The following is a 27,551-nucleotide window of genomic DNA, read 5'->3' as shown; positions in this document are numbered from 1 at the left end:
AGCTCCACCAATTTCTAACTGTGTGACTTTGGAACAGTTGCTTAAATTCTTTGTATGTGAAGTGGGGTAATAAAAGTAACTACCTCATGATGTTGACGTGAAGATTAGGTGAGTTAATATTATTCAAGTATTAACAACAGTGCTTGGCATTGAGTAGGCTATATGTAAACACAGACTGTTACTATTTTTATCCACCTTCTAGGGTTAACATGAAGATTAGTGAGCCTGAAATATGACAGATGAGCAAAAAATTGTAGTCGTTCTACATCTTTTTGTATAATACACAGCATCAATCATTTGTACTTGGAAGCTGAAAAATACTATCTAACTATGTGTCTATCCATAAGCTATTACAAAAACTGCCTTATAAAACATACATTCTTATAATTGTTAGCATGATCTATGGATATCAAGAGCTGTGCTGGTTAAAATTGTACTCAAAAATTATTTGTTGACCCAAATACCCATCAAAAGGTGACTACATAAACACATTGTGGTCTATACATTAAATGGAACTTTACTCAGCAATGAAGATGAATTACTAATAAGCAGTAAAAAATGGCTGCAACTCAAATACATTATGCTGAGTGAAGAAAACTAGACACAAAAGACTACATTTTGTAAGGCTTTCATTTACATGAAGTTCTAGAAAATGGAAATCTATACACAGATCCATAGTTGCCTGAGGCCAGGGGTGGTGGTATATGGTTCACCTGCACAGGGCACAAGAGAACTCATTGGGATAACAGAAATGTTCTGCATTTGGATTGTGGTGGTGCAGGCACATGTGTATGAAATTGCTAAAATTCATCAAACCATAGATTTAAAAACCCCTGCAGTTGAACATATGTAAACTCTACAGTGATGCTGATTTAAAATAAAACTCTTCATTAGATGAATGAGAAGAAGAATTCTTAAACTGTCTGAATGGGACTTTATGTTCCTGGAAACCAAAATGGAGGAGGGGAGGCAACTGTGACGGTAATGATTTCGCTTTAGGAATGGGAACCACTGCCTTGTTCCCATACTCTCTTGTCATAGCTCATCTATCCTGAACATGAGCATGGCTCTGTTGGCCTTTGAGGAGTTCATAATATGTTATTCTGCCCACTGGGAATCCCAGGAAATCTTGGGCAAGTGGGTATGGATGAAACCACAGAGCTGCTATTTATGAGGTGAGACATTGATCCCAGGGTCACTGGGCAAGTTTGGATTTATTTAGAACACCTTGACTGACCAATGTGGTATGTGTGGAGCATCATTTAGATGGGAAGGAATCCATGCTACACACTTCCTCAGGGGTTACTGAAAGGTCAGAAGCTGATGCTGATGAGTAAAGACCATTTCAGTCAATGCTGCAGACAAGTCTCCTCTCAGGTGGAATCTGGTCACCCAAGGCCATTATCTGCACCAACAGCTATAGCAAACCCCAAGTGAAGTAGGAATGCTGCCATTCTGGAATCAGGATGGCATCCATAGATAAGCATTTTCATTTCTGTTGAAGTTCTACCATCCATTAAGTAGCTTAAAGTTTCAATTTCTACATAAGCTATTTCTACCTGGTGCTTCAGGGAGCATCTTCTCCATGATTATCATTACATAAAATTCATTACATACCCCAATTCATCAGCACACAAAACTTCTTAGTCAAAACTTAAAAGATCAAAACAAAACAAACAAAACATAAATGATCCAATTACTTTAGCTAAGAAAAAAAGACTTAGTTTTCTGTTAAAAGGCAAACTCCAGGGGTAAAGAATAGAAAAATAGGTAGATCAAAATCTATGTACCTACTCTATCTTTTAAAGTGCTATTAAAAGGCAATGTTCTGGAACTAGACAGGGGCAAGAGCTACACAACCTGAGAATACTCACTGAATTGCTTTCTTTGAAAGGGTGAATTTTATGGATAAGTGAATATATCTCAATAAAAAGCAATACATCCATTTTAGGTCAATCAAAAATATTTAAAGATTATAGTACCTGACTTCCTTTTTGTTGACTTTCATTCCTCAGCTCAGCAACTCAATCATCTTGGAAAATCCCACTAGAACATTCCAGCCCCACTTATGTGATTACAGCTTATGAATTGAGCAGACATCCCCAAACGCATCATCAAGTGCCATCAAATGGGATACTGTATTTCACAAAATAATTTAAGCTAGAGAGTACGAGATCTATATATCAGTGACCATCAAAAATATCTAACAACCTGTCTTATTATTTTTAACATGACCTATGGAAATCCAGACTAAAGCTGGTTAAAATTATTAAAATGCTACAGTAAAGCCTTGTTGCTGCCTAAAATTGTATTAATCACTTTAGGAATGTCAAAATGCAAAATGTTATCTGGAAACATAGACATATTATAATCATAGTGAGTGTCCAAATGGACCTTCAGTGCTCATTACTATGTCATATTATTGAACTTGCTTTCATTGGCATTTCCTGTTACTTTAAAATATGATGCTATATTTTCAAACATTCTTTTGTGTTGAAATGAAATCTCCAAAAATAGTAAAAGGAAGCATATAATCTGAAAGAATCAGAGTGAAAACATCTTGAGGAACAACCTTCCCCTGGTTTTGTATTCTCAAGAAGAAGAAACTAATAATTTTCTCATAAAGTCACCGGATATAAAACTTAAGGCCTTACCCATGGATGAACTGAATTGGATACTATGAAGCTCAAGGGAAAAGCCCTTTTTAAAATTACTTCATAATACTTTGCATATATAATTTATTTGCTGTAAGTTTCAATTGAAATTTTACTTTCAAGTTGCATTAAATTTCATTTTACCGCTGAGAAGTCCTACTTAACAACCACAAAAGAAATGCTTTGGTCTCTATGATTCCAAGAATACTCATAATAAGGAAAACACACTTTAATTTGAGCAGTGTACAGAAAAACGGGAGATTGTGAGCTCATCTGAAAGATCACTTCATTCGGCAGCTAAATGAAACCTTTCAACAATTACCTCTGGCTTTAACTGCTAATACTATTCTGTTTCTGTTTAGGGTGAGTTTCCAGATTTCCAGTGGATGCCTTTGTAGATTACGTAAAGGGGGCCAGGCTGAGGTGCTTTGCTAAGAGATTGCTATTTTTAAAGTTATTTATTTGTAATTTGGACAATGAGCCAGTACTTTGTCAAGTGTAATAAAAGTATTTCCCACCTGACAAGAATGGTTTCTTAGTCTCCTTTTAGGACAGCATTAGTTTGAATAGTATCACTACACTCAACAGGGAACTCAATCTAGAAATTATTTTCATTCTCTTTCAATTTCCCTTATTAGATTTACTAAAGCAAGAGAGGCCTCTGTTTAAAGAGGAGTGTGGCTAAAAGCACTAGCTGCTTGTCCTTCTGGGAAGCCGACTCAAATCCATAGGGAGGATTTGATGCTGAGAGGCCTTAAAGCTGGTGTTCTGCTATTTACACAACCTTAGTCAACAGACATGTAACATTTGGTTAGGAGAGGAAGATAGGCATGTACAACAGTTCAGAAATCCCACCAACTTGCAAATTTGGGCACAGTGAAATATCATTAAATATCACATGGTCAATGTTAGTGACTAGCTATCAGGCTACAGACATGACTAATTAGAATAGGTTTTAGGAAGATCTACCATAGAAAGACCCAAACTTCATTAGAGGCAGTAATTCTATTCTTCAATTAGTAAGCATGATTTCCTAATTCACAAATTCCTTAAATACTAAAAAGGTTCCTGATTAAAAGCTCTGATATTTTCTGGTATTGAGCAGTCTGTCAATAACTCAGGTATTAAAAGAGGTGAGACACAGGATTACAGCTGATTATTCAAACTTTGTATGTGCTAAAGGTGAAAACACAAGCTCTTTTATAACTACAAATAGACTGTATCCTAACCTTGATCTGTTAACTCATTGGATCCGGTCCAAAATCATAAGAGGAAGCACAGGCGGGTGTGTATTTCACTTGCCAAAGGCCTTGGTTACTTAGAGCCACAGTCGAATACATTCAAATGGCTAGAACAAACAACTCATCATATACAGTTTGTTGGTGGCAGGCTACCAATGTCACTGTTACAGCGCCACGTCCTGCTCACCTTCAGGGTTAATGGGAAAACTGTCTTGATGCCAACCCTGTGACATCAGCACCCAGGAGGAGCTGGAAGCCTGAGACACTGGGCCAAGGAATAAAGGTTTGTCAACAGACGTTACTGCCTGAACCTAGAACAACGTTAGCGTGCAGTAATGCTGTCATTAGCTAATTGCCTGGCCTTTCAATGTTGGTGCCAGCTGGCCATGACTGGTGTTCACACAGGTTTGGTCTTACGGCATGACATATTTCATTCCAGATCATGGTGTGTGGTGCAACAGAGACTGGCATCCTACATTCTTCAAAGACTTGCACAACAAGAAAATATTGTGTGTTCCTTCTAGTTTACTTTTAGTCTTATATTACAACAGAAATTGCCTTGTTTATTTTATGTTAGCAAACCTGCTAGAGCATGTTCGGTTATGAAGTCTCCATTCCACAACAACACAGTTAGCATCATTATGAATAAGTGTCTATGGGGCGCCTGGGTGGCTGAGTGGGTTAAGCCTCTGCCTTCGGCTCAGGTCGTGATCTCAGGGTTCTGGGATCGAGCCCCGCATCGGGCTCTCTGCTCATCAGGGAACCTGCTTCCCCCTCTCTCTTTGCCTGCCTCTCTGCCTACTTGTGATCTCTCTCCCTCTGTCAAATAAATAAATACAATCCTAAAAAAAAATAAGTGTCTAGCACCCTACACCTGTGCTCCAAAGCTCAAGCCAGCTACAACATCTGGAGGCTCCTGCCTGTGTCTCACCCAGGAACTATTTTGTGAGGTGCTCTCGAGGCTCAAGCAATCCCAATGATAAACTCTCCCATTTCCATATCACTGTTCATCATAAAAGTGTTTTTAAATTCCAGAACATGAGAGGAAGGCAAGCACCGCCCTCTTGCTCAGTCATAGGTTCTGCCAGAAGACAAGATGAAAGTCAGGTGTGTTTTCTCCTTTTGAAGTTGTATGCGGATCTTTTTCTTTTCCAGGTTTCAATCAAAGTAGAGAACAAATTACTTGCATTCTGAATAAGTCTTAGGCAAATCAGAATTTCTTGTTCTTCTTGTTGACCTTTTATGTTGACAGACTACAGATCTAGAGGAAACCCCTGGTCCAATACCCGATTTGGTTTCTCCTGCAGTTCCTTGCAAGGATACCGGAAGCTTAAACCAGGGCAGATTTGCCAAGACGGGACCTAATACACCCAGAGATGCAGAGAATTCATGCTTATATTTATTCCATACTTTAGAACTAAATTTGTGCCTGGTCGTCAACATTTGATAGGCAAGAAAACAATGATGGGTCACATTTAGATGCTTTGTTAGAAGCACAGGCTAGGTAAAATCAGGTTCCTTGTTTGCCGGCCAAATTAAAGGAAGGAGGGCAGACAAAAGAGGCAGCCTCAGGAGTGTGGTTGAAAATTCTTGGAAGTTATGTTATAACTTCCAGTTATAACACAAATAAGTCCTGGGGACTTAATGTACAGTGTGGCAACTCAAGCAACAACACTATTGTATATCTGAACGTTGCCAAGAATGTACATCTTAAGAGTTCTCAACATAAGAAAACATATTTTTTTAACTGTGTAGTGATGGATGTTACTACATTTATTATGTAATCATTTTGCAATATACATATTCATATATATGTATACATATACTTCATATCGTGTTATATACCTAAAACTAACACTAATCTGCCTAAAATGAATTCACCTAAAACTAGCATAATGTTACATTATATCATATATATATGTGTGTGTGTCATTATATCTCAATAAAATGGGGGAAAAAGGAACATCAGTTTGAATTGATGACTCACTTTAAGAAAATCAGGTATTTCTCCCTCTAAGGTTTTCAATAAATGTAAACACATGAATGAGAAAAAGAAAATTCTTGAAATTTTCTGAACTTGCTTTACTTCATTGAATAATATAGCCTTTCATGTTTTGGGCCACTGGCTTCCCAGAGTGGCCCGGCGTGATGATGTTCCTACTGGTTTTAGAGACCCCTACTCTCAAGAACCCAGGACATTTCTTCCTGGAAATCTTTTGAAAACCATTCCGTGTGGACTCAATTCAAATCCCTGATTTCACTTTCTAGTTTTTCACAGTATATACATGGTAAGCCTCAAGTATTTTTGCTGGTGATACAGATACAGTAAGATCGTGGAGGTGCTGTCTTCTCTTGTGTACTTTTATTTGCTTGCTTCTGTCACCTCCCAGAGCACAAGTCCCTACACGATCCAGACCAAGTCTGCCTAAATGAACTTTGGCAGGGTCTCTCTCATAGCCATGCAGAGTTCAGAACAACCATCTGACAGGAACAGTGAATGGCCAATGGCAGGCATCCAACTGCGCCACTCAAGTCTCCATTCCCTTTGAACAAGCACAAAGAGAGGAAGCACCAGGCAGACTTCCAAAGAAGTACACCAGATTTGGTTAGTTGATACTAATTCTTGAGTGACGACGATGATGACAACCATGACTGAGGACTTAGTAGGTGCTAAGGATTACATCAGGAGCTCCACACATTACCTCTAACCCTCTCAACTGCTCAGTGTGTTAGGTTCTGCTACTCCAATTTAGCAAATAAGAGAAAAGGGAGATTGACTGGCTGGTTCAAGGCCACAGGACACTGAAGAGGTTGAATCAGGATTCAAATTCAGATTAGATTGAATGAAAAGTTGTTTGGTCCTTACCTTTATCCATTCTTGTCCGTTAAATCTACAAAGTCAATTTTATGGGTGCTCTTGATTTTGAAAAGCTGAAGAGTCTTGTTTTTGAAAGAGGTTATTGAGAAGGTAATTGCCTGTGACTGCAGTGACAGATGCCATGTAAATGGAGAGACTCATAGATAATGGGAACGCACATTCTGAGACTGTATCCAACTGCTAGGAGTCAACCTGACTCTCCTCTACACATATTGCTAAGGTGAAGAAGGGAGCAGGTGACCGTATCAATGAATAATGAGGTATCCTTAGATGCCCCAAGACAGAAGGCTGAGAATCAGTATCTCTTATACACAGCAGAAACGAGGCATCATCAGCTGAGGAGTACAAAGGACAAAACAAAGTCCATTGTTACCAGTTTAGAGGTTGGCAAGAAAACCCTCAGAAGCAGTTTCCTATAAACATATTTCTTTTAAGCTACTATACTGTTTCATCTATTCATCCAGCGCTCTATTCACGCATTTATCATAAAGTCACTCATTCATTTACTCAAAAACTATTTACTGTCTATAGTATATAAAGCAGAGTCCTAGACAGGGGGACCTGGTGTGTGTGTGTGTGTGTGTGTGCGCGCGAAAGATGAATCAGACATAGTTATTGCTCCTAAGGAACTTAGTGACTGGTATAGTGTTTCTCCAGCTTTAAAAAATATGTATCTCCCACCTACCTGCCAAGAAAATATGTATTTTACCCTACGGTTTGATATATATACAGATGACTCAAAGTTTTAAAAAGCATTATTTACCCTTAAAACCTATAATGTACTCTGATATTTTATTTTTTTTAGTTAAGATTTTTTGTTAAGATTTTTATTTATTTATTTATTTGACATTTATTTGAGAGAGAGTTTGCACACAGGCAGAGGGAGCAGCAAAGGGAGAGGGAGAACCAGGCTCCCCACTGAGCAGGGAGCCTGATGCAGGGCTTAATCCCAACCCTGGGATCATGACCCAAGCTGAAGGCAGACACTTAACTGACTGAGCCACCCAGACATCTCTCGTCTGGTATTTTCTATTCTAGCCTATTTTAATACTCTAGTTCAATAAACATGGTACTGTTTGCTTGAGAGAATGACATAGTGCTTCAGATAGAGATTTAAGAGGTGTGAATATTCACATCTACATAGCTGTATGGAGTCAGCAGGGAAGAAATCAAGCAAACCTTTTCAGATGATGAGGTACTTGAGTGGGACCTTGAAACATAGGCTAAAAACAGGCAGGAGGAAGAGGTAAGCGGCCATCCAGGAAGGAGACAGCATGCAGAAATGCACAGTGGCAGGCAAGCACATATTGAAACATGTGTTGGTAAAGGCGCAGGAGGGAAGTAAGACAGGTTGTAGACACATCAAGGCATGAAAGGGTATGAAATGAAGGTTTTGAAGAAGGAAATGAAGGGGACAGGGTTCTATTTAGGGAAGATCCATTAGACAGCATCGGAGAGGAATTGGTAAGAATCCCCTCATTCTTCCTTTATGCACTTTGAGGCCACTCCACCTTGCCATGGAACTTCCGCTTGCACATGAGCCTCACAGTGCAAAGGCCCACCCTGGCCTTACCTGTGTGGGAAGCAAACCAAAAATTCTGCAGAAGACTGGCCAGAAAATGGACTAAGGTAACGCAAAATCTCATGCGCTACAAACACTTCATAATATTGAATGAAATGTAAGATTATTATTATTTCTTTTAATACAGAAATAAGTTCGCTGGAAAGGAAAAGGGAAATGAAAAGGAAGAAGACATGAGGTGACACAGTGGCTGCATGGAGAGAAGACTATTGGTCTCATTGCCTTAGAGGCTTTTTTTGTTGCCCACTTGGGGACAAGAAACAAAGCTGTGGGCCTTTAGAGGTGGGACACTGGAAATAAAGCACTTACAGAAATTCTGGTACTAAAAATGAAACAAAGCATGGCGAAAAATCTATCCACTGGCACAGAAAGATAAAAAGATATTCCAATGGTCCCTGCCTGGGTTCTGGGTAAAAACAGCAACAACATCTTCCCTGAAAATTTGAAATCATAGTCCCAAGTCTTAGATGAATTTGGGGTTTACTTGTATCATCTTCCAGGTGCATAAATTCCCAAGTCAACATAATATTTGGCCCCAGATAGTGATTACTCTGGAGGTAATCCAAAAGAGGACATAAGAAATGTATGTTTATGGTGATCCAAGACATAAAATAGAAATCGTAAACTTAAGAAAGGAACAAAATAAACCTAACAAGATTTTATTTTAATTTTTTAAAAAATATTTTATTTATTTGAGAGTGAGAGAGACAGAGAGAAAGCAGAGGGAGAGGGAGAAGCAGACTCTCCGCTGAGCAGGGAGCCTGTTGCAGAGCTCGATCTAGGGACTCTGGAATCATGACCTGACTGAAAGGCAGATGCTTAACCGACTGAGCCACCCAAGCACCCTCTAACTAGATTTTAAAAGAGAACCAACAACACTTCCAGAAATGAAAAAGAGAGTCACCAAAATTATAATTCTAAATGGGCAAGTTATACAAGAGATTAGACTAGGCCCAAGAGAGTGTTAATTGAGGTTGGACCTGAGAAAATTACTCAGAATGCAGTAGCAAAACACAAGAAGCAGATATAATAAAAGGGTAAAAAAAGATATGAAATAGAGCATATGGTCTAAAATACATCTAATAGGAACACCAGGAAAAGAGAAGAAGGAAAGTGGAGGAACGGCAATATTCAAGAAATTAATGACTAAGAATTTTCCAGAATTGATGAAAGATATGAACCCTCAATTCATGAAACATGGGAGTCTCAAAAAAGAAAATTAAAATAACCACACACACACACACACACACACACACACACACACACACACACAGCAGTACTATGCAGCCATCAAAAAGCCTAAGTCTTGCCATTTGGAATGATGTGGATGGAACTAGAGGGTATTATGCTAAGCAAAATAAGTCAATCAGAGAAAGACAATTATCATACGATCTCACTGATATGAAGAATTTGAGCAACAAAACAGAGGATCAGAGGGGAAGGGAGGGGAAAATGAAACAAGATGAAACCAGAGGGAGACAAATCATAAGAGACTCTTAATCTCAGGAAACAAACTGAGGGTTGCTTGAGGGGAGGAGCATGGGAGGGATGGGGTGGCTGGGTGATGGACATTGAGGAGGGTATGTGCTATGGTGAGGGGAAAAAAAAAAAAAAAAAGGATTAAGAAAGAAAATAACTCCACATCTAGAGTGTAGTGAACTGAAGAACACTATAGACAAAGAGAAAAACCATAAAAGCAAACAGGGAACAAAGTCAATTATCCAGAGACAATAAATCAGCCAAAGACTTTACCACAGGAATGATAGTGGGAACATAGTGAAGTATATCACCAGTAGTCTGGGTCGGGGGGGGAATAAATGTCAAATTAGAATTCTATTCCCAGCTGAACTATCATTGACAGCTAAAGGAAAAATAAGATAAACAAGATAGATAAACAAGACCAAGTAATTTACTACCCACTCACTCTTACTTAAAAGAACTACCAAAAAAGTATTTTGGGAAGAAGAAAATTTAAACAGAGGGAAAGAGTAGGAGGCAAAAGGCATGAGCATCCATTGTATTATTTTCTCTACTTTTTCTTATTTGAAATAAAAATATAAACAAAGAAGCCACAGATGACCCAATTTAACTTGTTTAAAACATTTTTCTCGGGAAAGGTGAAATAATGGTAAGAGCAAATGCTATCAGCTAAGCCCATGAAGCAATAAAAGTAGAATAACATCTGTAAATATTAACAAATATGATCTGAGCATCTTTTGAGCAAAAAGAACAATACTGTTAACCCAGTGAAAGATGTTTACAAAGAAAAAAATAAATAAAACTTAATTTTGGTAGAACATCTTTATTTCTTATTCTTTTTTAATCATTAAAGTTAGCTATTTGGGTGCTGGGAATTCATAAATACAACCTTAATATTTTGTGTAACTGATCCCACACAGTCTACCTGATGTGGAATTTTGAAGAATTTAGTCTTCTGAAAGTGAACTAAAAAGTATAGATTCCTGAGTATCGCCACAAGTGATAAATCTGTACTTCCGACTTTTTGAAAATTACCTTTACTACTCCCATAGATGTTTTAATTACAAAGATAAAAGAATAAATTTTGTGATTTGATACAAACATACATAAATGCAGGCTTTTAAAGGATTCACTGTTTGACATAACTCAGCAAGAGAAACAGTAGGGACATTTATTGGAATTCACTATAACCATACTATACCTACATCAAAAATAATACTCTTGCTATGGCTACAGAATAAAATGTCAGATGCACATTAACCTTTTTTGAATCCAGTAGCAAGCCACAGAATCTACTCATATTTATTGTCCCTTAAGTAAGCAACTACAAGGACAAAAATTACTAAGCATTTTCCAGCAGACCAGAAATGGATATGGCACGGAAGCTTGCATCTCTGCCAAAAAATACAAGGGGGAATAAATAGTCCCTTTTTATAAAAAGCAACAATACTAAAAATTGATTGATATACTTCTTGAGCTAAAAACATAATGTTCATCTACTTGGCCCTCAGCTGCTAGTGGATTCTCACCCTCGGCGCACCATGAAGATTTGCTGACGGAACATGACTTACGCTTTTTCATCTCCACTTTTCTTGTTTAGGGACATAAAAGTTGTCTCACTGAAAGGAACAAAAATGCCTACTTCTAATTAAAAGAATGCTGTGGCATATATTAGTTGTTCAGACATAATGTTTAGTCCAAGAAGAAGGCAGGCTGCACAGTCTCAGCATGTCTCGAGGTACTTGGAGGGTTCCAAAGATAGCACAGTTTTGGGCAATGAGAACTTGGGTACTGGACTTTTGGTTGATTCAAGTTACAGGAGAGTCCTGTGTTGGTTTGCTTTAAGACATTAAAGAAGGTATTTGCACACAAGAATGACCATGTAAAGACTGGTTACAGAATGTAGAAGGTTCAGAGGTGGGCTCTGAAGGCATCCAGCCTGAGGTCAAGTCAGTACTGTGAGAACTTGGGTAATTACTTTGCCCTCTCTCTGCCAACATTTCCTGTCTGTAAATGAGGATGTAAATACTACCTACCTAAAGTCACTATGAAGATTAAAGGATAAAATAAATTAAGCCCAGAGACTGGCAGAGAGTAATTACTTGAGGAATATTAGTTATTATTATTAGCACTAAGAGTAGCAGAAAATTTTTGAAAAATGAGTGAATGAGGAAAAGGTACTGCACTAAGCTTTAATTTAAGGGATTAAAACTATAAAACCGAGAAACATTCTAAAAACAGGAAGTTAGAATTCATGAAGATAACCTCCATTGATTTAATGAAAACTTGATTGAATGATTGATTTGCCAGAGAGAGAGACGGGGGGAACACATAAGCAGGGGAAGCAAGAGGCAGAGGGAGAAGCAGACACCCCACTGAGCAGGACTCCATCCCAGGACTCGGGGATCATGACCTGAGCTGAAGGCATATGCTTAACCAACTAAGCCACCCAGGCATCCCTCTAAATAAAAAATAAAATGCAAAATTTGTAACTTTCAGGCAACTACATATTTAACAAATATTCTTGAATTTTGACTCCTAAACCTTAAATGTGATTCTTACACAGGTCATTCCCCCCGCCTCCTTTTTCTTAAGAGAGGAAGAGTGGGGGCAGCTAGGAGGAGATGCAGAAAGAGAATCTCAAGCAGACTCCATGCTGAGCACAGAGTCTAACATGGGGCCCAATCTCATGACCCTGAGATCATGACCTGAGCTGAAACCAAGAGTTGATGCTTAACCAGCTGAGCCACCCAGGTGCCCCACAATGGTTATTTTTAACAGACAATGTTGAGCGTCATCCATTAGGTATTTTTTTTTTAAAAACCTTGCATAGTGGGTTCAATAATATTATATTTAATTATTTTAAGCCTTGATTCCATAAAGCCAACCTCACATCATCTTCTCATGTCCTGGTATTCTCTCAGGAGGTACAAAGCCGGGCTTCATAGAAAAAGCTGTGTCATTCTGAATTCCTTTCCTTTTCTCTTATTGTGTGTGTCCCGCGAAGGTCAGAAAACAAGTAATCCGAATCTACCAACTGGACTTTTCTTCCTGATTGTCCTTTTGAGATTCAGGACTCTGTCTGTAGAGCCCTTGTTAGAGCAATTCACTTAAGGCTGAAACACATGCCTCATTTTGTAGCAGAATCATCTGCAAAGATAGATACTGACGTCCAAGGACATTATCTGTCTAATAAGGGACCTAAAGGTAAGTGAGCTGAGAATTTCCTGTCCTCCAATTTTCAGAAAACAAAGAGGTGTTTCTGAATGACTCATCAAATAACTTCCTCAAACAACAGATCACCAAGACCACATGTTCTCAAACTGGGAGTCCAGGCAGGCACCTGAAGAATGATTTTTTCTCCTTTACTTTAAAAACAGACCAAAGATTTTGACGAAAAGTATATGTATATAGCAGAAACCCTAAACACAATTTTTCCAGGATTCACACCTATTGTTAAATTATGCTTATTAGTCTTAAATGTAGTAGCGAAGCATGGTACTTAAATGTATTTGCCAAAGATTGTTCTGAAGTTCTTGACTCTCATTTTTTTCTTAAATCAGGAAACTTAATTCTAACCTTTTAAAAAATTACCTACGGTATCGAAAACACCTTGGGAAATCCATCTTTTCTTGGAGCTGTAAAATCTACTATATTTAGCGTCAAGATGAATTTAAAAGGGTGTCATGGCCCATACTCACCAGAGGTTCTGCCATGATGATGCGAATCTTCCGCTCAGCCTGAGTGGTGAAGTTGACAAATAAACTCTTGAGGACATATTCTCCTGGTTTGCTGTCTGGGTCCACGTTGATGGGTAACATGGTTGGCGGCCCTTTCTCTCTCTGCGTGCCAGAAACAGGTGGAACTGGAGGCTTGATGTAACCGTTGCCAACTGGAGAAGCTGGAAAATATAACAGATGCTCTTACTGGCTGCAAATCACATCATAAATATCCAGATTGGCTGTTTTAAAACATAAACATAAGGATACGAATCGTATCAAGAATGCTGCACTTTATGTCATAACTTGGCCTTATTCTTTAGGAACGGTGTCAAGATTTAAGTGTGTTGATTATCAAACATGGCATAATGCCAACTTAATGTAATCTCAAAGTACTTCTGTTTACCACATTGCTTTAGGTAAATTACCTTGTAAGCATGCAATAGAGCTGGAAAATCCTACAACATTTAGGATGTTTTTTGCTTCTTTTTTATGTCCCAGGAAAAAAGGACTAAGAAAATATATGTAGGGGGAAAAAAGTGATTTCTTGTTATGGTTTTCCTAATGGCCAGGAGCTCTCCGTGCTTTATTCTAATAATGGAAAAGACTCTGGGGGTGGTGGCTTCCAGATGTTTCCATGAACCCAGAAGTTTCAGAAACTCAGCTGGCTCTAGCCCCTGAAACAGATGTCCCTCTTGGAAGATAAAAGGCTCAGGCAGTGCCCCATCTATGCCATTCATGGTGTAGATTTAACTTTTCACTGTGCCACCCTTTGGTTCAAGTTGGGATGCCTTTCTTCATCCCTCATGAAATGTGCAGATTCCCTATGTGGATTGGATCTTGAATAGAGGCAGCTGACAGAGTCCCCAGGAAGTGGCCTCCTTTCAGAGTGCAACGGAGTCAATTATTTTGAGAGAGAAAATAACTTTTATTCATATATGAAAATTTCACATCTCTGCCCTCTGTACTACACTTTGGCATGTCAAACTCTAACACGCACCACCTCCTTCCATCTAAGTACTTGTAAGATGGTTGGGTATGACAGTCAATGAAAGAAATGGTAAGAGCTAAATGTGGTTAAGACAGAGGCCTTAGAAGTGCTAAGGACAGGATGATGATAAAGTAGACTTTTTTTTTTTTTTTTTTTAAAGGAAGACTATCTAGTTCTAGATGACTGGGTACAGAGGTTAAGGAAGAAAGTGAAGAAAAAAGTGAATTTCTAGTTTGGAAACTGGTTTGGATATCAAGAGGATGGTGATTATAAAACAAGGAAAGGTTATAAAATAAGGAAAAATGAAAGAGAAAAAAGTCCTAGATCCAGGAAAGCCGAACACTTTTCTCAAAATGACAAATAAATTCAAGGCTTCTCCTCCCTTCTTTCTATCCCAAGTGAAATTCTGAGGAAGCCAAGCAAAAATTCTATTTATTTTATTTGAATGATAAACCTGTCTTCGTGTTAGGGTATAGGTTCTCCCTCCTCTTTCCTTCTCTTTCCCTGTGTCCCTTCCTCTCTGTTCCATTTAACCTGCCATACAGGCGAGGTGTCCCTTACATCTGAAGGGTCTTCTTATACCTCACCTACCACTAAATTTTATGGCCTCTCAAGTTATAAAAATAAAATATGTCCTAGGTATAATATATCCTTAGAAGCTCCATCCTAGTCCAGGCCCTTGAAGACTTAAGGCTTGATGATTAAAGCAGTCCCTTTGTTGACTTCCTTTCATTCATTTTACTTTCTTCCCCATGGTTATAATCATAACACTTTTTTGCTCAAGATTTTCAATGGCTCTTAATTATCATCCAGCCTCAGACACATGGCCTGCTTTTGACAGCCCTCCATAGATTGTCTCCCCCTGGCACCTGAGTCTTATTGGTGCCCTGACCGGCCCGTGAGCACACTGTTCTCCCCTGTGCCTCCTTTTCATCCTCTCTGCTCACCTAATTCTCCTGTCCTTTCAGAACCATGTCTAAAGCCATCTCCACAAATCCCACCTCCAACAGGCCACTCCTCACTGGTAAGGGTGTATTACAGTATTTAAACATTTAAGTCATGCTCTTTGACGTGGTACATCCCACATTACTGAAGACAGACTCTGAAGACAGCGGACAAGTGATGTGGTTATCAGCTGGTCCCATCGTCTGTTCCAGCAGTGGCCCTGTAACCAAACCATATATTCTGCTTTGTATCCCCTGAAAGTTTCCCAACAAGACTGTTACCTCCTGGTCTAGTACAGAGTTCTTGGCACAGATAACACGCAATAGATCTCCTTAAATAACTACCTAAAATGACAGCTTACTTTATTTCTGTACATCTTGAAGTGATTCATAGAGAGGGAGCTCTCAGAGAAGAATCCGTAGTTAGAATCTTTAAAGGAAGAGGGTGCGGTATTTGCAATCACGAGTCATTAGTTAAATGGCACTCCAAGCGGCTCCCTAAAAGGCACGACTTATTCTAATTGGACATATTCAAAATCAGGTGATGTCTATGAACTGCTGCTCACCCCTCTGCTTTGCCTGCTTCTCTCTCAGTGCAGGGGTCTTTTGGAAGTGGGAAGGCTCCCAAGGCCAACTTACAGAGGGACATAAGGTCCCCCTGAGACATTTTCCTCATGTTAACAAGAGCATTGTGCCATAGACCTGGAAACCGGAATACAAACTGAGAAAATCTAAGTGAAGGGCAATCTTTCATTATCTTTAGTTTTCCATAGGATTTAACCCATTTCTAGAAGACGGAATGAATCTGATTGATGTAATATATAATTGCAAAATCAGATCCATAATTATAAGACTCTGGGGCCCCAAAATTCATAACCACAGTGAGAGGACTTTTTTTAAGAGTGACCTCTGGCAGTCCGCCTGCAACCTTGCATTTTGAACCAGAGTCGAAATGTAGGTACTAAAATCTCTCTCAGATGAATATTCCATTTAAACAGCCAAAGTACCAAGTCACTGCCATAAGAAAACAAATAAACAAACAAAAAGACCCTTAGTCCCCTGTACTTCAAAGCCAGACATCCTTGTGAGTACAAAAGTCTATACAGCCTTAGTGAGCTGGAACTTGCCTAGCCCGCAGAGCCCCACGCCAGCGCTGCAAGAAATTCAAGGGAGGGGACAAGCCCATCACTCCTGCTCCAAACACATCCCCTGGGCGGACGAAGATGCAGTCACATTTCAGGGGTGAGTGTCCTTGAACAAGATCTGCTCTGTTTTAATAACTCCGCTTTGTCCTACCCTAATTAACTCATAACAAACTCTCGTCTTTGGTCAGAATGATTTTCAAAAGTAAACATATGACCTGGCACCTTTCAGTAACCCCATTATCTGATGACAATATAGTTGAGAACCAGGAAGCCCATGTTCTCTGGTAGTCAAAACTGGGTCCCAAAGTCCAGACCAGTCCAAACACTAGAACATCATTATGAGAAAAACTTCGTTAGACTTTCCCTCTGCACTTGCTTGCTTTGAATCTGCCCACAAGTAAGATCAATGGTCTGGTTTTTAAGTTCATGAGAGTCTGGAAACAGAAAATTACAAGGGAAAGAGGCAATATCTATGGGTACAAACTCTAAGAGCAAAAAAAGGGAAAAAAATGGCACTATGCTAAAAAGCCTCCCGAACTTAAAAATGAATTTGCATAAAAAGCCATTTGGCACTGGGCCACAGCATCAGACACTCCAACAGGTGTGGGGGCAGTGACGGGGCCATCCTGCATGTTGTCACAACTAAGATTCATGATGACGGCCCTAACTCCCAGGGAAAGACTACAGGATGTTTGATATATAGTCCTCAATCAGATAAGGTGGGGAAAAGAGTGATGTAGATTCCCAAAAGATAATCCTACAAAAAAGGTTTGGGTGTATAAAGAATTCAGAATTAAGCTGAAGAATTTAGCTCTGAAGAATTACATCTCTTTCCTCACAGGTCTGATTTGTAACTGGAACTTATTTTTGATGGAAACAGACCCGGCGCCAATTCAGCAACAGCCACACTTCAGCTCCTTTCCAGCTCTGCCAGTGCAGGCAGCTCCTGTTTGAACGGATTCTTCCCCACCCGTAGTGTTTCCACTGCTTTCTGTCCAGCAGGTCAAGGAAGTCCGCGCACCCTTCACGGTCCAGGTCAGGATTCCCTCCCCAACCTGGTGGGGCGAGGCCACCCCAGCCGCCCCCATGGTGGGGCCTCTGGAAATAGGGATCCCTGCTCATCAAAGGGTCCTGACAGGTCACTGTTACCTCATCTTCCCCACCTAAAAATGTATGTTGAAGGAAAAATTTAATTTGCTAGATTGAAAACTGTTATTTAAATTTCCTGCATGGCATACATTTTTGAGCTTCATCTCCATCTGTTTTTATCCGCTTTCCTTTTCTTCTCAGCTCATCTTCCCATCTGCTCACATCAGCTCAATGGCCCTAGGAAGTCACCCACAACGGGGTTCCGGTGGGTGGGGAGCTGAGATGGGGGTCCTGAAAAAGAGTACCACGTTCAGCTATTAACCAGGACCCAACTTCTTGAATCTTTTGGAAATTTGCTTTCTTTTTAGATTTTCTCATTTACATTTTTATCTTGGAGTTAACATGTGTGAATTTTTCTCCATTGCGTTCTGGTACCCTAAATGGGTTTTGTTGATGTTATTATTTTATTCCAAATCTGCTTCTATTTGGTTCTGCTGGAAGGCTCCAGGGGCTGCTTTCTTTCTTTCCCTAGGTCTCTATTTCTTATAGTAAACAGGCTTCATTCCTTAATCTGTAAGAAGTCTCTTTTTGGCTTTTGTGGCCCATTCATTACCTCTTTATTAGATCTATTTCTGACTGCAAGCGATGATCTTTCCAACGTAACTATTTTTCCCCCAGTGTCATTGCCTAATAACTTGCCTTTTGGGCTGGCTGCTTCTAGCTGGCTAAGGTCTTCAGTATACTTTCCTGGAATTACCAACATTTCCAAGAATTACTGACTTCCTAACTGCAACACCAAGACAAAGACCCCACAAATCATAATCACCTACGTTTGTATTATGTCACCAAAAGGAAAGTTAATGTCATAATGAGTTTCCTCATGTGAACGTCCCAGAGGCTAAAAGGGGCACTATTTGTTACAGGAAAACAACTGGTTTTCTCAGTCAGATTTTCAGTGAAGTTAATACCATCACTCTTTACAGGCTATCATTCATTCATCCATTCATTCATTCCAACCAATATCTATTTAATGAGTACTTGGGTTTCACGAACTGTTCCAGGTACTGGGAAGGTGGCAGTGAATAGAACAGATGGTTCCTGCCCTCATGGAGTTTATGGTTTGCTGAGGCAGGGCCATGCAATCAACAATTTTGTGTACACACATGTGCATGCGCATCTGCACATGCACACACACATGTATACAGTCAGATCACAATAAGCTCTAAAAGAAAAAAAAAACAAAATTAAACAGAGTGAAGGGAAAGAGAAATGTTCAAATGTTTTAGTTTGGAACTGCTGTGGAGAGGAATGAAAACTGTGCACCTTCTTGGTGTCTAAGAAAACCCGAACAACAGTTGGCTTGGGCAGGATCTGCTTTTCCAACCCATTGCTTTGGCCTGCCCATTTCTGTGTCAGTTCTGGTTGGGAATGAGTATGTCAACCAGGCTGCAAAGGGCATGAACACAACGCCCATCTGCCACACAGCTCCTCTGCTTGCCTCCACAAAGCATGTGACTCAGGAAAGAGCGCCATCTTTGTCTGTTCTTCTCCAGCTTATAAATATGGACAAACACAGAGCCAGTTGTTCAAAACACTCGATGCTGTTTCTGACATTCCCATAACTAGAATCAGACTCTGAGCATTTGAAATAAAAAAATAAAATAAAATAAAAATAAAAGGTTTCCTTTTCTTTTGAAGTGCCCCTGAGACTATGGTGGTAACCGTTCAACGTAGCCACCCTTCTTAGAAATGGAGGTCATTTAAACAACTTTATTTCCTAGAGATCAATGCAACCTATCTTTCAACACAGGAGAAAATTGATTAGAGTTCTTTGTTCACAATTGGATATACACTATTCTTTCTGCCAGTTCTCAGGGACTCTTTCCTTTTGTAGGTTCTGAGGGCAAATCCTGTTAGTACCCAAGTGCTGGGATCCTTCTTTAGGACCTGATGTTCACCCCAAATCTCTCTTTTCCCGTAAGACTTATTTTGTTTACTGGCATTACAGGAACATTTCATAAAACATAACAAACCAAGAATGACGCAGCTACTGTGAGAACATGTCACACTGTGTATAGAACTATAATAAATTGTCCACTAATGCATTTATGAGGGTGCTTAAGAAGCAGCATTTTAAAAGGTACTGCAAATACTCAAATGACCAGAAACTTTAAAAGTCATGCAAAATAAATTAGGATAAAAAGAAAAAAAAAATCTTCCAAATGTGATAGGAAGAATTATTTTCCTCTGAAGAGTATTGTTAAGAAATGAAAACATTGGGATAAGAAGAAACAATTAGTTTGAGCAATAGAAAAATATTTCTTAACAAAGAGATGGATGATTCCTAATTTTATATATTTCAAAATCAGTCAAGAAGAGAATACAAGGTAAAAACACTCAGAAAAGCTTTCTGCCTTGGAAGAAAAATATAATCGGTGACATGTTAAGTTCTTCTTAACGAATCTATATGATTCTGGTAATGGGAAATGTTCCTCCCAGTTTTGTTGCTAAAATATTCTTCTTTTCTCTTCCACAACTTAGTTCTCCCAGTCCTATAGTTCTCAAACGGTGTTCCTTCAAGTTTCAGGATCCACAAGATATATATCTAGGATAATTAATGTCTTTAACCCTCAGAAATAATCCTAGAAGGCCAAACAATCTCACTTTTACAGATAAAACCATGTAGGTTGAGAGAGATGAAGTGTCTTGCCTAAGGCCACAGAGTGGTTGACCCAGGATCTGACTCCATATTTCTCTGATAGCATATATTCTGACCTTCTTGAATGACCCTGAATTTAAAAACAAACCAGATGTCTATGGTGAAGACTGAATAAAGCGAGTTCCCTTACTTTGGCCTGGGTATGAGCCAGTCTGGGGACATTAAGGGATGACGAAATGAAATATAAATGTTGTGACTTGGAGAAGGAACCTTCCTATAGATCAGTGTAGTTACTGATTTTCTAGAAAGGCTAATATAACTGCCAGTCATGGAGTCCCTCCTGCCAAGTTGTCTGTCCTCTTAAACTTGAATGCATCTTTTAACCAGTAGAAGAGCTTTGGAAAGGCCTAGGAGTACAAAAAAAGAGTTAAGAATTAAAGGCCCAGGGGATGCCTGAGTGGCTCAGTCGGTTGGGCAGTTGCCTTTTGGCTCAGGTCATGATCCCAGGGTCCTGGAAGAAAGCTCCACGTCGGGCTCCCTGCTCAGTGGGGAGCCTGCTTCTCCCTCTCCCTCTACTGCTCACCCTGCTGTGCTCTCCCTCATCAAATAAATAAATGAAATCTTAAAAAAAAAAAAAAAAGAATTGAAGACCCATAAAATATATGAAATCTGATTAGGACACACACCTTAGACACACCTTCCTAGATCCACTGATGATATCAACTTTAACTGGTTATTATTCAAAGAAGGAGCAACTGAATTTCTGTTCAGTCTGTGACCTCTCCAAACCATTTTTGTCTCTGGTCTCCCAAAGACTGGATACTGGGAGAGAGCGAAGGAGTTCAATAAAGAGAATAGAAGTATCGCATCACTGCAGTTTTCTTTTCTCCCTTCCTTTGCCTTCTAGTATTTTATCTTAGAGAAATGACAGTAACACTTCAGTGATTTCTTTTATAAATGTCTGTCATCTGCTAAGATGCAATTACATGGACCTTTCGCGATTTTCAAAGTAGGTACTGTCATCAGAGCCTGAAAGAATGTCTGCCAAGATCTGTGAGCAAAGGAAGATGAGGTTACATTGACATTTCAAGGTCCTTTCTCACCAAAAGGAGATCGAATAACCTGCTGGAGGCAGGATAATCCTGAATTTCAGCTTCCTTCTCCCCAACAGAACAGACGAGCTGCTCTCATTCGTGTGCCCTTCCCTGCCCATCCTCTCCTCCTTCTCTCTTTTTCTTTCCTTTCCATTTCTTCTTCTTCTGGCTTGTTTTATGCCGCAACACCTCATTAATTTGCAACCCACTGAGTCAAACTTTGTGATCACTTGGGCAAGGCTTTGCACTTTTTTTTAACGTTAACTTTGAAAAAGATAGGTTGACTTACAATGTGGATCAGTGGTGATCAGAATCTCTGCACATCAGATTCTCCCAGAAAGGTGGGCCCCACCTGATTCAGTGGGTCTGGAATGGGGCTCAGTAAACTGCATTTTTAACCAGTCCCATGTTATGCCAAAGCTGCTGACCTGGGACTATAACCCGATGCCTCTGATATAAATAAATGGGAAAACAAAGAAGACCAATTAATCCAGTCAATAACATTGTTTTTAATTCCATTTGCCTATAGATATGCTTCATTAACTTTAACTAAGTCGATGCTCTTTAGGCAAAACATAGGAAGAACTCTGAAAGGGGAGTCAAAAGTCCAAGTCTGGCTCCACATGAACTTGGCGGATGAACTTGTACCAACTGAGCTTCAGTTTCCTTATATGCTATTCTTAAAGAGGCAGGCCAGGTTGTCCTTGCTGCACCATTATTCTATGACTATATAGGAATATGCGTTGAAGAGGATCCTTGGTGGCTCAGTTGATTAAACGTCTGCCTTCAGCTCAGATCATGATCCCGGGGTTCCGGGATCAAGCCCTGCATCTGGCTCCCTACTCAGCGGGGAGTTTGCTTCTCCCTCTGCCTCTGCCCCTCTGCCTGCTTATGTTCACTTTCTCCCTTTCTCTCAAAGAAATAAATAAAAGCTTTAAAAACTATATACACTGAAAAGTCATAAAACATCACTTATTCAAGACTTGCACAACTCAAATAATAATTAACACTTAGCCATCAACAGACAAGTGGACAAGAAAGTATCTATCTATCTATCTATCTATCTATACAATGAAATATGCATAGCCACACAAAGGGTGAGATCATGCCATTTGCAACAATGTGGATAGACCAGAGGATATTCTGCTAAGTGAAATAAATCAGACTGAGAAAGATAAACTTCATATGATTTCACTCACATATGGAATCTAAAAAAATGAAAAATAAAAAACCCCACAAATGAATAAAAAGCAGAATCAGAACTATAAATACAGAGAACAAACTGATAGTCACCAGAGGGGTACCAGGGTGGCAAAATGGTGATGAGGAGTGAAAAGTAGAGGCTTCCAGCTGTAGGAATGAGTAAATCACAGGGACAAAAGACACAGCACAGGGAATAGAGTCAACAGTACTGTAATAGCTTGTATGATGACAGATGGGAGCTACACATGTGGGGAGCATAACATATAAGCTTCTTGAATCACTATGTTGTATACCTGAAACTGATGTAACATTGCATGTCAATTATACTCAAATACAAAAATTTTTAAAAAACTAACACTTGCCTTCCCTTGAATTAATATGAACCAGTGAGATTGTATCATCTATCCTGCCTATGGAGGAAAGCTTTACAGATGATCCTAACTCTTCCACTTCTTCTCTGGTTCCACTCACCTTCCTGAGACTGGCAACTCCCTATACTACAGGTGGACATGTGAGGAAGTCTGCCTTTATTCCTAACTGCAAACCCAAGACTTGCATTAACATTAAAAACGAATTATGTGCTAAGAGTCTGCCTTTCACAAAACCCTGTACTAGAGGCCTCGTGAAGGACAGAGGCATCAACTCCTTTCTGGGCCACTGATTAGCCAGATACTATGGAATAGAAGGCATTTGACCCAGGTCTTAAAGGACAGGTAGAATTCTGATGGGCAGAGAGGAGAAAGGGGCAACCCAGGCAGAGGGAATAGCATGACAGGTGCATGAAGGTACCTGCTAAGTCTCTCCTCGTCCCTCCTCCCTTCACCTGCCTACCACACAGGCCTATCTTAGCACACATGTTCAAACTTTCTCTTCACTAAGGAACTGTAACATCTTCAAGAACAGGATTCCATCTTGTCTTTATTCCATGTACTTAGCACAGTGTCTGGCACAATTAATTAAACAATTATACTTACTTAATATTTGTTGAACTGAACCCATCTGATTCTATAATACAGCTCTGTGTGAATGAAATAATTGAGCAGGTATATATATGAAAAACTTAAACTCTTAAGTCCCATAAAAATGTAGGTTTCTAGCTCTTATGATTAGAATTAAGGTCTTAAATGGCAAGCCAATGAGTTTAGACTTTACTGAGACGACAACTGGGTGCTAGCAGGTTTCTGGGAAGAATGTTGAATTGGTGGTGTGTAGGGTGGGCTAAAGGAGCGCTGTTTGAAGGACAATACAAATTAAAGACAACTGCACCTACTATGAAAAAAAGAATGAAGATGGGAATCTGGATGGGGTCTACTGGAACAGGAAGGAAGATAGTACGTGAATCGTATACAGATGGACCCGAAGTCCAGTCATATCACCCTTTCCCAATAAAGAAAACATGCAAAACAGATTTCCTGGTGAAACGTTATGATAACCAAGGTGTTTAAGAAGCATTTTTAGAGTATCAACTCTAGAAGCTTTCTCAAAATTCCCCATCAGTGGCAGGATATTGGTCATAGTTACTGCACCCAACCACTGAAAGTGATGTTGGCTATGTGCTTCTGAATGAGACAGCAGCTTTCATGCTCCTACCACTGGAACAGAAATGACTTTGGCAGTGTGGCAGAGAGGGAGTTGTAACTTGCCCTATGCCCATGTTCATCAAGTTTTCAAAACATTGTCGCTAATGTCCATTTACAAGAAAACAAAGGGGATACAGGAACAAGTTAAATGTCACCCTAAGGGAGCAAAGAGATAATTCAAAGTTAGGTACATTTTATTGGACAGCTGCACTAATTTCTACAAGTCAATGGAGGAGATAAAAATGGGTAGGGTGATTAAAGACTTAGGGGACAGAACAACCAAACGTAACGTGTGGACCTTGTCTGAATCTTGATTGAAGCAGCCCAACTGTTCAAAGACCTTTCTGGAAAGGACAATCAAAGCACCTTGAATATGGAATGGACATTAGGTTACATCACAGAATTATGGTCAATTTTGTGAGGTATGAAATTAGCACTATGGGTACGGAAGAACATATCCATATTTTCTAGAATGCATACTGATTGTACAGAGTTCAATGAAATATCTCTATTGGATTTGAAATGCTTTAACAAAGAAGGTATAAATGAAGCAAACTTGGCAAAATCTTGATAACTGTTGAATCTCAGTAATAGTGATATATTGTGCATTATACTATTATTCTTTCCCCTTTTGTGTTTGAAAAATTTCATGATAAAACCTTTTTTAAAAGAGAAGGCTCATTTATAAAAAAATGCCTACATCTTATAATGGCAATAACAAAGGAATACTATTATTCCTTCATTATTCCATTGAGGAACTGAACTCAATTAAAAAAATACATTAAAAAAAATCAAATGCCATCTTTAATCCAGGTTCCATGACTTAGGTTTGAATGTTCACTCAGATCCTAGTTCCAGCCACCTCCTTCCACACAAAATTAAATGTATGGAATGAGTGATGTGGGTCTCAGAGTATTTACACTTAGGACACATGATAAGGATGTAGGGTGTCATTTACACAGCCATCCTTTATCATACCTATATCACAATACTGTTTGAGTCCCTTCAGAAATATTTGGGTCTCAAAAGTGTATGAGTGAGATCAGTTAGTTCGCTGAATAACAAATTTTCATCGACCCTTGATATATATAAGTTACTCTGCAAAGTTCTGGGGAGAATTCAAAGATACATTTAAAAAGACAATCTGAAAGATTTAAAAATGTAGCATTTTCAGCTACAAGATGCCACAAGGCAGTGTCAGGCTAGAAGAGCACATAAATTTAGGAGAATATTCATTATCTTCGTTTATTCATGTATTTCATTTTTCATTTCTTCAATCAGCTAATATTTACCAAGGGCCTACTCAACTCCAAGCACTGTGTTAGCTGCTGGGGAGCTGCTAATATGCAGGGGAGGCAGGCATTATAAAATAAATACACCCAGAAATATAATTACAAAATAGTAAGTGCTGTGAAGCGAACAGGGGTGACATATCTGTGACTGTGGGGGCAGGTCAGGGCTCTCTAGGATGGGGACAATGAAGTTGAGGCCTGGAAATAACCAGTGATAGATACAGTCAGAGAAGGCATCAAAGCAGAAGGGAATGGGAGTGGGGAGCACTGGGGTTGTAGGAATTCATAGAAGTAGGGAAGAAAGGACACTTGAGAGTGGCTCACTCCCTTCTGGCCAACCACTCCCTGGTACTTCCCTCTATCCCTCTACCCAGCTTTACCCTCCTGCAGGGCACTGATCTCCCACTGATCACACATTATATATTTGTTTTCTACCTATCTCCCCACTGCACTTAAGTGCAGCAAGGGCAAGTAATTTGTTTTATTCCTTTTGTATCCTCTCCTTCTAGCTTAATACTCAATAAATATTTGCTGCATTAAGGAGTAAGGAAGCATGAAGATCTATAAGGTCATGAATTGTCTTCAGTTTAGAAGCCCGACATCAAACCAAGACTCACATTAAGTCTATTGAGAGAGCTATTTCTGCAACCAAGCAACATGGTGACAAATGAAGCAATCTGCCCAGGAGTAGAATATAGTATCATGGATGACAGCATGTCATTTCAGTAGAGAACGTGGTTATTGGTGTGTTGAGCATGTCTGGCTTATAAAATCTCGAAAGCAGTTTGTCAAAGTGGGGCTTGTGACCCATTACTCGATCATCAAACCTATTTCCTGGGTGCTAACCAGGATGAGTTCAATGAGATAGAATAGAAAACCACAGAAGAGAAAATAGCAGGGTGATGAACTCCTGCACAGTGAGGGTAATTATGCATTACTTACAAAATTTCTGTTTTCAGTCTCTGTCTGCACCTACACATATGTGTGGGGTATGTGTTTGGGGTCAAAATGCAAAATGTGCTTTTTTCTGTGGGTCCTGCTCAAAAAGGTTCTAGAGGCTGTTGGAACAGCAGTCGCTCGCAAACCATTATCTGGGCATTAGACATTACCCCAAATGACAAGCCTGGCTTCCCGAGCCATTTTATTAGAATCGTACTGAAGCTGGGCATCAAGGGAGAGAGAACACAGTCTCTGATAGAAGTTTTTGTCACTGTGCTAGTGGAAGCATTACACAAGGACCCAACCTAAAGGGACAACGAGGACAGAGCAGACTTGATGTGCAGCGACGGCCACCAGGAACGGTGCCAAAAGCTGCCATATTTTGACAAATGAAGGTCATAAAGCAAAGTTTTAGCTATTCCCCTGCAGGATCCCCTTTCAGATTACATGATGAATGCAGTGACCTGAAGGGGAGTCTAGTCCTACATATGTCTTTGTTAATAAAGAATGCATTATTATATTATAAAATTATATATTACAAAATGCATACACACAGTTATCATATGCATTGCAGTACGCATTCTGTTAGATAATATATATGCATACATATGCATACAATAATATACATATACCGAAATATGATATAGACATTATGTCTATGCATTATGTAATATACATGACCACACAAGATACATTTCCAACATCTATAGTAAAGGAAGAACTTCCAATCCAGGGTATACAGCAGAAGCTCATTCAGTGTTTGTTAAATACATTAACTGAATAAGTGAAATCCTTTGGAGTCTAGTTAGTTTTTTATTTTGTCAACAACAAAACATTTATTAAATTACTGGTTCATGTGTACTTATTTACTTTGATAACAGCTCATTTAATAAAATAAAGATTTAAAGTTTCACTAGATTCTTAAATACTTATATAAATATACAATGACTATATAAAATTCACTTGATACATGCCTACCTGAAATTTATAATCTGAGGCAGTGAGACGGTGATAAATCTATGAACTCACAGAAACATATTTGTTGTTACTGACCTCTTATAA

At 39.3% G+C, this 27,551-nt stretch overlaps 1 protein-coding gene across 7 annotated transcripts in view; it reads right to left on the bottom strand.

The window, feature by feature from the left end:
• The window catches only part of FRY (FRY microtubule binding protein), a 331,529-nt gene that overhangs the window by 195,519 nt on the left and 108,459 nt on the right, over positions 1-27,551 (bottom strand). For 6 of the 7 annotated variants that reach the window (XM_032880008.1, XM_032880011.1, XM_032880009.1 and 3 more), the window contains exon 2: positions 13,536-13,735. In XM_032880008.1, coding sequence (XP_032735899.1) covers positions 13,536-13,735 — 200 coding nt within the window. Of the gene's footprint in view, positions 1-13,535; positions 13,736-27,551 lie in introns of those variants that run through there. The other variant, XM_032880015.1, reaches the window with a different exon arrangement.

The sequence above is a fragment of the Lontra canadensis genome, unplaced genomic scaffold (assembly GCF_010015895.1).
Source record: "Lontra canadensis isolate GAN:19392208 unplaced genomic scaffold, GSC_riverotter_1.0 scaffold67, whole genome shotgun sequence".
Taxonomy (NCBI): Eukaryota; Metazoa; Chordata; class Mammalia; order Carnivora; family Mustelidae; genus Lontra; species Lontra canadensis.
The sequence above is the reverse complement of the archived record's forward strand: the minus strand, read 5'-3'. Positions and strand labels throughout refer to the sequence as shown.